General features: G+C 67.1%; 1 protein-coding gene across 1 annotated transcript; it reads left to right on the top strand.

Annotated features, from left to right (window-relative positions):
- Window positions 1–2,395: 2,395 nt before the first annotated feature.
- ITGB7 (integrin subunit beta 7) lies at window positions 2,396–10,678 on the top strand. The gene is made up of 13 exons (XM_067529477.1): window positions 2,396–2,494; window positions 3,219–3,389; window positions 3,763–4,004; window positions 4,735–4,893; window positions 6,215–6,310; window positions 6,393–6,482; window positions 6,880–7,026; window positions 7,453–7,646; window positions 7,987–8,204; window positions 8,464–8,680; window positions 8,929–9,137; window positions 9,448–9,608; window positions 10,092–10,678. The coding sequence occupies exons 2-13, from the start codon at window positions 3,287–3,289 to the stop codon at window positions 10,155–10,157; spliced, it is 1,902 nt and encodes a 633-aa protein (XP_067385578.1). The 5' UTR covers window positions 2,396–2,494; window positions 3,219–3,286; the 3' UTR covers window positions 10,158–10,678.
- The last annotated feature ends 1,165 nt before the right edge of the window (window positions 10,679–11,843 follow it).

The following is an 11,843-nucleotide window of genomic DNA, read 5'->3' as shown; positions in this document are numbered from 1 at the left end:
GGGGGGGGGCTGTGCTAGACATTGCAGTCGGGGTCCCCTGACCAGTCGCCCCGGTTCCCTGCAGGCTCCTGCCGGCCCCACGCCTCCTGCCGCGACTGCATCCGCTCCCAGCCCAGCTGCGCCTGGTGCAAGGCGCTGGTAAGTGCCTGTGGCCGGGGGCCGGAGATGCAAGCGAGTGCCCCCCCCCCCCACCCCCCCCAGGAGTGGAGTGTGCTCACCGAGCAGCCCCACGGCCGCCCCCACCCCCGGGGAGTCCAGCTGGGCGGCGGGGCTGGGCCAGGGCAGGAGGGATCCTGCCACCCTTGGAGGGTCCCGGTGTGATCTGGGTTTGGGGGGGGGGGAGGCTCATCTCCCCTCCTCTGCTGGCCCAGCCCTGGGCTCCCCCCATGCCCAGCTCCGCTGGTGCCCCTCGACCCTGACCCACAGCCCCAGCTGGCCCTGCCCATGCCCGCCCGCTGGGCTGTCAGACAAAAGTGACTCCTCGTCCCAGCCGCGGCCTCTGATTCACCCTCGACCTTTTCCTGTCCCCCCCCACGCCGCCCGCTTCTCACAGTCCTGGTGTTTATGAAAATAACGAGCTGAGTCAGGCAGCGTCTGTGCTAGCTCCCTGCCCCCCCCAGCTCTGCTGGTGCCCCTCAACCCTGACCCACAGCCCCCTGCTATCCCACCCCTGAACTCCCCCCCCCGCTCCGCTGGTGCCCCTCAGTCCCGACCCGCAGACCCCTGCTATCCCAGCCCTGTGCAGTCTGTGTCCAGCTACCCCCCACCCCCCAGGTGTGATGGGCAGCCTGCCCCCAGCGGAAATCCTCTCAAGTGCGTTATCCCAGCCTGGGGAAGGGAAGGGGGGGGTCCCAGCTGCCATGTGACAGCAGCTCACCACATCCTGCCACCTGCCAGGGCAGGAAGCCGGGGGGCGGGGGGAATCTCCGAGTGTGAGAGCGGGGGGTCGTGTAACTTCAGAGCAACCGCCCTGTCTCTCGCCCCTTCCAGCGAAGGGTCTTGAGGTGCAGCGCAGCCGGGCAGCCCAGGGGAGAGAGAGAGAGAGAGAGTGTGTGTGTGTGTGGGGGGGGGGGGAAACTGAGGCACAGAGAAGGGGGCAACTCGGCGAGGGCCACACAGTGAGTCAGTGGCAGAACGGGGAAAAGAACCCAGGAGTCCTGACTCCCAACCTCCCCTTCCTCTAGCCCATCAGACCCCACTCCCCTCCCAGAGACAGAACCCAGGTATCCTGCCTCCCAGCCCCCCTGTGCTAACCCACTAGACCCCCCCCACTTCCCTCCAGAGCTGGGGATAGAACCCAGGAGTCCTGCCTTCCAAGCCCCTATTGTGGTCGTTCGAGCCGACTTTGCCCGCTCCTGCAGCAGGTGGCTTTGCCCTCCCAGTAGTTCCGGCCATGGGATCTGGCCAGTCGGTGCAAGGCGGGTTGGTGGTGCGGCGAGATGCCCGGCTGTCACTGACCACCCTGCCCGGGGGCGTCCCTCTGCCTCCTGGTGCAGAGGGGGGGTCCTGGGGCCGCCTGGCAGTCCGGCTGGCAAGGCTGGGAACGGGCGATCCCCCCAGCTGGGAAGCACCGTGTCGCCCGCCCTGCCCGCCAGCGCCCCTGCAGTGGGCCGCAGCCGGGCAGGATTGAGGTCTCCCATTTGCCACGTCTCCAGACGGGATGGCGTGAAACCCCAGTGGCCCCACCCTGGGGTGGGGTGGGGCAGCAGGAATGGCTCCTCTGCCCCACCCAGGCCTCCCACCCATGCAGGGGGGTCTGTTCGTCATGGCTTGGCGAGCTCCCGCCGCGCAGGGAACGTGCCGGGAGCAGAGAGACTGGGGGCGGGGGTCCAGTCCAGCTGTGTCTGTGGGGCCATTGGCAAAGGGCTGGGGGAAGGGGGTTTGGGGTCAGTGCTGATGAAAACCCCCCCCCCCCCCCCCCCCCCCCCCCGCTGCCTAAACTGCGGTTTGTCACCTACGGCAACAGGAAACCATCAGTGACAAATGCCGCCAGCAGGGCCTCTCGCATGTCCCGGGGTGGGGGGGGGGCCAGGCGGAGGGTGTGTGTGTCCCCTGATAGTGCCCGTCCCGGGGCGGGCTTGGAGGGAGCCCCTATGCTGAGATGAAAGGGGCACGCGGCTGCCCCCCGCTGCTCTGCTGGTGGGCCCGAGACAGCAAGGGAGATGGGTTTCCCCAGGGGGGGTGTCTGCCCATGGGAATGGGGAAGGATCTTGTGGGGGGCGCCGTGTGTCGGGGGAGCAGACTAGGGGGAGGTGCCCAGGCTCATGGGCTGAGCCCCCTTCCCCCGCCCAGAACTTCACGGAGCAGAGCGAGTCGGACGTCAGGCGGTGCGCCACGCCGGAGGAGCTGGCCCGTCGCGGCTGTGCCCCGGAGGACGTGGTCGGGCCCCGGGGCCGCCACGAAGTCCTGGAGGATGCGCCCCTGAGCGACAGCGCCGAGCAGGAGCCGGTGACCCAGCTGGCACCCCAGAGGATCGCCCTGTGGCTCCGGCCCGGTGGGTGCCGCCGGGGTTTAGACTTGGAGCGGGGAGGCTTGTGGCTCGAACCGGGGCCCCTGTGCCGGGCTGGGGCCCAGCCGGGTCTTCTCCGGCCTCCCCAGTCCCCTGCCTCTGCCAGCACCCGGCCCTTCACGTCGGCCGCGTGGCCCTGACGTGGAGGGTAGATCACATCTGCCCACGCCACGGATCAGCCCTTGGTGTCAACCCGCAGGTGACCCGCTGCTCCGGGGACATGCCCCCTGGCGCTGGTGACAGGACACCCCAGCCAGGACCGGTGGGGGGCCAAAGGGGTTTGTGCACCCAGGCCACGAGCTGCTTCTGAAACGCCAGCCACAAGCTGCTGAGAGACAAAACCTGTGTGTGCTGAGAAAAACCAGCGCTGGGGAGCTCCTGGAGACAGAGGGGGGCGGGGAGGATGGACAGACGGATGGAGGGGGCGGGGGGGACGGACGGACGGGGCGGGGGGGGGGGACGGACGGATGGATGGAGGGGGCTGGCTGGATGGGTGGGTGGATGAGTGAGTAGGAGTGAAGGGGGCTGGTGTGTGTGGACAGAGGTGGGTAGGTGGCTGGATGGAAGAATGGGGGTGAGCGAGGGGTAGGTGGAGGGATGGCTGGATGGAGGGGTGGGGGGTGACTGGAGGGTGGGTCTCCCCTCAAGCCCCTGGCCGTGCAGCGTGTTTCCCAGCTGAGTCGGGTCCTTGGCTCCCCGTGCCCCCCAGGCGAGCAGCGCAGCTTCTCGGTGCGGTTCAAGCGGGCCGAGGGCTACCCCGTGGACCTGTACTACCTGATGGACCTGTCCTACTCCATGAAGGACGACCTGGAGAACATCAAGAAGCTGGGCAGCGACCTGCTGGCTGCGCTCAGGAACGTCACCAAGTCGGTGAAGATCGGTACGAGGCCAAGCCTTCCCCACCCCCCCGTGGGGCGATGCGCCCCCCACCCCTTCCTCATGCTTTGCTCCCCGCATGGCGCGCGGACGGAGCCCCGAGCCGTGGGAACCTGGCCCCATAGTCAGTGCTCCGTGGGGTGGGAGTGCAGCAATGGGCGAAGGGAGGGCAGGGACTGGTGGGTCTAATGGTTAGAGCGGAGGGGGCTGGGGTCCCGGACTCCTGGATTCCATGCCCCACCCTACGAGAGAAGGAGGATGAAGGTTTTTAGGGGAGAGAGGGGGACGGGCACGGGAGAGGGGGGGTCCCAGGGTGGTTGTGGGGCTCTGGGGCCCCGTGGTGTCTGACCCCAGCCGCTCTGCCTTTGCCCCACCAGGTTTCGGCTCCTTTGTGGACAAGACGGTCCTGCCCTACGTCAGCACGGTGCCCGCCAAGCTGCAGAACCCCTGCCCCAACCGCTTCGAGCAGTGTGACTCGCCCGTCAGCTTCCGCCACGTGCTGCCGCTCACCGACAACGCCAGCGAGTTCGAGAGCCGCGTCAGCCAGCAGCGCATCTCGGGCAACCTGGACTCCCCCGAGGGCGGCTTCGACGCCATGATGCAGGCGGCCGTGTGTGAGGTGAGCCACGGGGGGCGGACAGTAGCCGCAGGGCCTGCCCGGGGGAGTCCGGCTGTTGGGCATACCCGGCCTTTTCATTGGCTGCCAGGATGTGCATGGCTGTGTGAGTGCACAAGTGTGCAAATGGGTGTGTACTGCCAGGAGATGTGTATGTGTGTGTCTCTATGTGTGTGCAAATGGGTGTGTACTGCCAGGAGGTGTGTGTGTCTCTCTATGTGTGTGCAAATGGGTGTGTACATGCACAAGTGTGCAAATGGGTGTGTACATGCACATCGCTGCCAGGGTGTGTGGGTGTCTCTATGTGTGCAAATGCTGTGCACGTGTGTATTGATGCCAGGGTGTGCATGCGCACGCCTGGGTGTGCATTAATGTTGGTGTGTGCATGGCTGTGTGTGTGTGTGGGTGCTCACATGCGATTTGCTCTGTGTGTGCGTGCGTATGCGAGCGTGTGCTCAGCATGTATAACTGTGCGCGTGAGGTCGTGTGCACACGTGGGCTCTGTGCGCACAAGTGCGTGAATGGGTGTGCGCAGAGCTCTGCCGGGGCACATGCTCACACGTCTCTGAGCGCGCACCTGGGTGTGTCTGTGTGCACTGCTGCGGGGGGGGGGGTGTGTGTGAGCACACGTGTATGCATGTGCCCGTGGGTGCACGGAGGGGGGCGTGGGTGGGGGCGTGCGAGTGGGAGGGGCCTGTGGGTACCCATAGTCCTTGCTTCCCCCTGCCCCCAGGAGCAGATTGGCTGGCGGAAGGTGACGCGCCTGCTGGTCTTCACGTCCGATGACGTCTTCCACACGGCGGGGGACGGCAAGCTGGGCGGCATCTACCTCCCGAACGACAACCGGTGCCACCTGGACGCCAACGGCCTGTACAGCATGAGCCACCTCTACGTAGGTCTCCCCCCACCCCGGCTCAGTGCCCCACCCCGGGGCAATCGGGATGGCCCCTGCCACACACACTGCCCCCAGCTGGGGGAGGCTGGGACAAGGAGGGGGGAAGAAGCGTGTTCTGTAAAAGAGAGGGGTGCAGTCGGAGCCCAGGACTGAGCGCCCGGACGCCTGGGTTCTATGCCTGGGTCTCAGAAGGGAGTGTCGTCTAGTGGTTTCAGCAGTGGGAATGGGGAACTAGGACTCCTGGGTTCCAGCCTGGTCCACGAAGGGAGAATTTGGACTGACGGACTCACAGACGTGTCGGGCTGGAAGGGACCTCGAGAGGTCGTCAACTCCAGCCCCCTGCATAATAGATTCGGTTTGTGATCTCCGCTAACCCCCATGCTATTTTTTCAGCGGTAGGGCCGCCTGGCAGTTATCCCCCGGTTTGCAGCGGGGCGTTTGATTTCTCCTTCCTAAGTACTTGGCATGTCTCTTTATTGATTTTCATGTTGCTGATTTCAGACCAGTTCTCCAATTTGTCAAGGTCCTTTCGAATTGCGAGTCCGCCCTCCGAAGGGCTGGGAACCCCTCCTAGTTTGGTATCATTTGCAAATGTTACACGCGACCTCTTCGCTTTGTTAGCCAAGGCATTCGTGAATATATTGACTAGCGTCGGACCCAGGACTTACCCCCACTAAAACCCTCCCTGTCTGACGGCGAACCATCGATAACTACCCTTGGAGGACGGGCTTCCAACCAGTTATGCAACCGCCTTACGTGAACCGCGGCTCCCTAGTTGGCTTATGAGAAAGTCACGTGAGCCTGTGTGAGAAGCCTTCTGACAATGCAGAGACACGCGGCGACGACTTCCCCCACCCACTAGACCAGAAACTCTGTCAAAGAAGAACATGAGGTTGCTTTTGGCACGATTTGCTCTTGACGGAGCCGCGCTGGCGAGGCCTTAGCCCCCCGTTAGCCTCTAGGTGCTTGCACACCACTTGGTTAGTCATTTAGTCCAGGCGCTTTCCAGCTGGCGAGGTTCGGCTGACTGGGCTGTAATTCCCCGGGGGTCTCTCTGTTCCCCTTTTCAAAGCCAGCTGCTAGTTGGCCCTTCTCCAGCCTGCTGGGACGTCACCCAGCCTCCAGTGCCTCTCGGCGCTCTGAGCGGGCGTCCCCTAGATCCTTACGGCCCCGCCGGTGACTTGCCGCAGGTTCCGGTCCCGGTGCTGGGCGGGGAGAGGGGTCAGAGCCCGGACCCCTGGGTTCGGTTCCCGGCTAGCCTCCCCCCCTGGGCTGGCAGGCGCGTGCAGTGACAGCTGGGCCCGGCCTCTCTTTCCAGGATTACCCCTCGGTCGGGCACTTGGCCCAGGTGCTCTCCGCCTCTAACATCCAGCCTATCTTCGCCGTCACCGGCGCCACGCTGCCCGTGTACCAGGTGAGTGCGGGGCTGGGGTGAGACGGGCGGGGGGAGGGGGGGAGTGGCTCACTCACTGACCCAGCCTTTACAACCCCCCCAGGAGCTGAGCCGGCTGATCCCCAAGTCGGTGGTGGGGGAGCTGAAGGAGGACTCCAGCAACGTGGTGCAGCTCATCTCTGATGCCTACAATGTGAGGGGGGGCAGCGCGGGGGGGGGGATGGCATGGGACGGTGGGGGAAGGGCTGAGAGTTTTGAGGGATCCCTGCAGGCTCCCCACACCCAGCAACCCCCCAGCACCCGGCATATCCCTGCAGGGCCCCTCGCTGGCCAGGACACCCCACGCAAGGTCTCCTTGGCGCTCAGGGGAGGAGGTGGAGGGGCCGGCTGGGGGGGGTCGTCCAGTGCTCAGAGCAGGGGGGGCCTGGGGACCAGGCTGGGAGGAGGGGCTGTGGGCTAGGACCCGGGCTGGGTGGCAGCTGGAGGGGCAGGCGGGGTGGGTGAGCAAAGGGGGGGGTCCCTGTGCCTCGGGCCCCCACCCCCTGCTCGCTGCGGCCCCTGGACGGCTCCCCCTGCCCCTCTGCCCCCAGAGCCTGTCGTCCACCGTGAACCTGGAGCACTCCCAGCTGCCGCCTGGCGTGAGCATCGCCTACGAGTCGCACTGTGACGCCGCCTCCGGCACCGGCGCCCGCGGGATCCCCGGCGGGGTCTGCTCCGGAGTCCGCATCAACCAGCTGGTGAGCCCCCCCCCCTCCCCGCCCGACCCCTGCGGGGCTCCGGAGACCCCCCCCGGCTGAGCCCCCCCCACCAGGGCTCTGGAGACCCCCCCGGCTGAGCCACCCCCCCACGGCCTGGCTCCCTGAACCCCCAGGGCAGGTGCAGATGGGGGGCGAAGGGGGCAGAGAAGGGCAGCCCAGTCTGTCTGTTGGAGGCCAGGCTCGTGGCCTGGGGCGGTGTTAGGACAGCCGGCCCCAATGAGGGGGGCTGGGGTAGCTTGGCCCACTGGGGAGGGGGAGGGGGGGCTAGGGGAGCCCGGGGTGGGGAGGGGGCAAGCTGGCTCAGTGGGGTGCGTGGGGGGTGGTTTCTTTGCTTTGCTGTGCTCTGGGCCTGTGGCCGGAGCAGGCATGGGGCTGGTGGGGGTGTTCACCCCGTCCCCCCCCCAGGTGAGGTTCACGGTGACGGTCCAGGCCGACGCCTGCCTGGAGGGACGGCAGGACTTCGCGCTGCGGGTGCTGGGCTTCAGCGAGGAGGTGCGGGTGGAGCTGCGGACGCTGTGCGAGTGCCCCTGCGGGGCCCCCGAGCCCCACGCCCCCCACTGCAGCGGGGGCCAGGGCAACCTCACCTGCGGGGTCTGCAGGTAAAGCCCTGCCCCGATGCTGGGTTGGGGGCGGGGGAAGGCAGGTCAGTGGGCAGACTGGGGCAGAAGAGTGGGGGGCGGACCAGGGCAGTGGGGACAATCTACTCAGCAGGATGGGGGGGGGGGCAGCCTGGCCTAGTGGGGAGATGGGGCTGGGCGTTGGGGGCACCCCAGCTCAATGGGGCGGGGCAGTGAGGGCAGCCCAGAAGGGGGGGGGCGGGCGGGGGAAGCTGGGCTGAGTGTGTGTGTGTTGGTGGGGCGCTGGGCCCAGTGGTGGGGGGGGGCTAAGGACCCCTCGTCTCTGCTGGGGTCCCCTGACCCCCACCCCCTCCCCTTGCAGCTGCAACCCTGGCCGGGTGGGCAAGCGGTGTGAGTGCGAGCTGGCCGGGGCCCCGGAGCCGGAGGCGGGGTGCCGGGGCGGGAACGGCACGGGCCCCGTGTGCAGCGGGAAGGGGCAGTGCGTCTGCGGGGCCTGCCAGTGCCACGGCAACACGCGGGGCCCGCTCTGCGAGTGCGACGACGCCGGCTGCGAGCGGCACGACGGGCGGCTCTGCGGAGGTGAGGGCCGGGCGGCCGGGCGCGGCTGGGGGCTGGATGGGTGCCAGGCTTGGGGGAGCCAGAGCCCCGCTGGGCTGGGGGGGGCTGGAGAAGCCCTGGGGGGGGGGGGCCGGATAGGTAAGTTACGAGCTTTGATGGCTCCGCATCGCCCCGTGGGAAAACCGGGGGGAGCCAATGGGGCTGGGGTTGGGTGGGGCAGGGGGACCAGGTTGGCTCCCAGACGGGAGCCGGGGGCTGACGGCGCCCTGCCCTCCCGCAGGCCGGGGCCTGTGCCGCTGCGGCAGCTGCCAGTGCGAGGCGGGCTACGCGGGCAGCGCCTGCGAGTGCAGCCTGGACCAGCGGGCGTGTCTGCGGGACGGCGCCGAGTGCAGCGGGCACGGGCGCTGCGTCTGCAACAAGTGCCTGTGCCAGCCCGGCTACTTCGACAGCCTCTGCAGCTGGTGCCCGGGCTGCCAGACGCCCTGCGAGGAGCACCGGTGAGTGGGGGGGGGGGGGGGGCCCCCCCCCCGGGCACCCGACACCCCAAGTGCTTGGGGGCAGGGGGCAGGACCTTTCACCTCTGTGCACTGGGGCAGGCAGTGTCCTGGGGCCAGGGAAGAGGGGTGGGGGGATGGACAGTGGGAGCGGGTGGCTCAAGGGGGCAGATCAGGCCGGGGGTGGGGGGGACCCCGGAGGGGCCAGCTGACGGCATCCCCCCCCCCCCCCCTCCCCGGGCGCCCCACAGGGACTGCGCCGACTGCCAGGCCTTCGGGACGGGCCCGCTCAGCCGGAACTGCAGCGCCGCCTGCAACCACACCAAGGCCACGGTGCAGCCGGCGCCCGAACTGGACGAGCGGTGGTGCAAGGAGAAGACGGAGGACGGGCGGATCCTGATCTTCCTGATCGAGAGCACGGACGGGGGCGTGGTCAGCCTGACGGTGAAAGAGAAGGACGGTGAGAGCTCGGGGAGCTGGGGGGGGGGGAAGGGGGGAGCCAGGGACGGGGAGCACCCATTGGGGCTGGGTGGGGGGGGGCTATGTGGGGCAGGCCCCCCACTATCCCCCCCTGGGAAGAGGGAGCGGGGGGGGGGGTCGTGTAGGCTGGAGACGGGGGAGACTAAGCAGTGTGAGAACTGGGGGGGGGGGGTTCCCCAGAAGTGGTTCCTGAGACACGTCCCCAGCCCTGGGGAGGGGGGGGACGTGACCTGGTGGGGGGAGAACCTGCGGCCGGCTTCCCTCAACCTTGCGCTCTCCCCTCCCCGCAGCGGAGGGTGACCAGACCTTCGCCATCGTGCTGGGCGTGGGCCTGGGCATCGTGATCACCGGCCTGCTGGTCATCATCGCCTACCGCCTCTCGCTGGAGATCCTGGACCGGCGGGAGTACCTGCATTTCGAGAGGGAGCGAGAGCGGGCCAGGGGCAACGAGGTCAGGGCCCCCGCTGGCCGCTCCCCCCCATGCCAGCCCCAGCCACCGCCCTTGCCCGGCCCATCCAGCCCTTCGCCAGACACTCACTGCCGGGGGCCGGCGGGAGGAAGCAGGCTGCGGCTCCCTCGCCCCCCCCATGGCCATCCAGTCCCAGCACCGGATTAACGGGCAGGATTCCCCTGAGCCTCCCTCCCTCCCCAGGTGCTGCAGCCCATCTCCCCCCTGCCAGGTGTCCCAGTGGGTCAGGACGCTCCAGCCCTTGGCCCTATTTGGTGCTGGAGTGGGGCAGATTCCTCCTCTCCGCACCAGGCCCCCCAGCAGGATCCGGTCCTGACTCTTCACCCCCCAGGCGCAGAGCAGGGCAGCGACTTGCCCTGGGTTAGGGGAACAGACCCCAGTTTCCCTGAGGCCCAGATCAGCAGCCTTCCCCCCCCCCCCCCCCAAGCCTCCCCTTTGAGTCCAGCAACCTCTCTGTCCTCGCAGGTCAACAACCCGCTGTACCAGAGCGCCACCACCACGGTCATCAACCCCAGGTACAACGAGGACTGAGGTGGCGTGGAGGGCTGCCCCGCCGCCAGCCCCAGCCCAGCAGCGCCCAGCTACTGGTGGCAGGGGCGCCCAGAGGCCACGGCGTTGCTGCGCCATCCATCCTGAGCTTGGTTGGCGGCCCCCCTGGCATGGGGCCCGCCCTGGCTGGGCCACCCGTGGAAGGGAAGGCGCAGGCGGAAGGCCCCCCCCGCTCGGAGGAATCTCACACCGCTCGCTACGTGCTGCCCACCAGGCCCGTGGAGCCACCAGGTGCCCCCGCTTGTCACTGGAGGAGCAGGATGCAGCCCAGGCTGCCTCCCGGGGACCGTGTCCAGCTCCGCCTCCCCCCTGCAATGCAAAGCCCAGTGCTGATGCCCGTCCTCGCCCGCCCGGGAGGCCGATGCCCTGCCCCCCCGCCTGCTTCTCCCCTGCCCCCCGCAGCCCGTCAGGCAGCAACCCCAGCGCCAACCCGGCACAAACTACTGCCCACGCACAGCGGCAGAGCTTGGCTCTGGGGTCAGGGACTAGCAGGAAGGGCCCAGCTACAGAGCAGCAACGCCCTGCTTGGGGGGGGGGGGACGGAGGGGGCGCGTCTCATTTAATGAAGAGCCTTGCTCCGGGCACCATGGGAGCGCTGCAGGGCCGAGCGGAGCCAGGGGAAACTCATGGCCAACCACAGACACTGGGGGGGTGGGGGGGGGCAGCTGCCATCAGAGCTGGGCTCTTCCGTGCCAGAAGAGAAGCAGCAGGCTTCATCCGTCCTGCCAACCGGGCTCAGAGGCACAAAGCCAGCGAAACCCGCACTTGACAACTGCTGGGAGCCTGAATTAACCTAGGGAGTCTCCCCCCCTGGGCCAGCAATTCTCTTCTTCTCCAGCACCCCTCAGGGACGCTCAAATAATCCACCCCCTGCAGCCCCCTGGGAAAGGAATTGCTCTAACTTCCTCCCCCACTGTGCTGGGTGAACACAGACAGGAATAAAGGGCTCTGGCCATTTTAGCCACTGTTTTACTGGGCCCTGCCCCTGAGGGGTAGTTTCCTGGCAGATACAATGAAGGGGGCAAAAATAGAGAGACTGGGGGGAACTGAGCATTGCTGGGATGTGTAGGGCCCAGCTCTAGAACAGCTCAAATCTCTCCCTGCCACACCAGTCACCAGAAAAAGCCTTTTGGATCAAAGCCAGTGTTGTCACACAAAAATGAATGCAGGGCTGTGTGTGTGTGTGTAACTCCCCTACTTTAACTTCTCCTCCCCCAGAAACGGGGGGTGTGTGAGACATGGGAAATTAGGATTCTCTCCCCCACCAACTAAACCTTCCCCCCCTCCCCCATCGAGGGGGTTTTCCATAAAATTGCATCATAAAAAAAAAGCTTTAATGAAAAAGCTGCTTTTTCGTTTTTGGACCCCTGACCAGAAGAGCTCTGGCTCCCGTCCTGCTAATTAGCTGTTAGTGGTAGCAAGGAAGTGGGGGGGGGGGGGGGGGGGGTTTTGCGATGGAAGATCAGCCGCTCACACCATTGCACCCTGCGTCAACAAGACAAGCCTCTCTCGCTGCAGCCCCTGCAGTGTGCTCACAGGCTCCTGTCTGTCAGAGGAGGAAGCCCGGGGCTACTCATCTCCTGCCCCTGCTGTAACCACCCTTGCCGAGTTCAGGCACAGCGACTGAACTCAGCCCTCGCGGCTGTCGCAGCAGAAGTCTTTATGCTT

This window comes from Emydura macquarii, unplaced genomic scaffold (assembly GCF_026122565.2).
Source record: "Emydura macquarii macquarii isolate MOO-44397 ecotype Brisbane River unplaced genomic scaffold, CSIRO-AGI_Emac_v2 contig_2994, whole genome shotgun sequence".
Classification (NCBI taxonomy): Eukaryota; Metazoa; Chordata; order Testudines; family Chelidae; genus Emydura; species Emydura macquarii.
The sequence above is the reverse complement of the archived record's forward strand: the minus strand, read 5'-3'. Positions and strand labels throughout refer to the sequence as shown.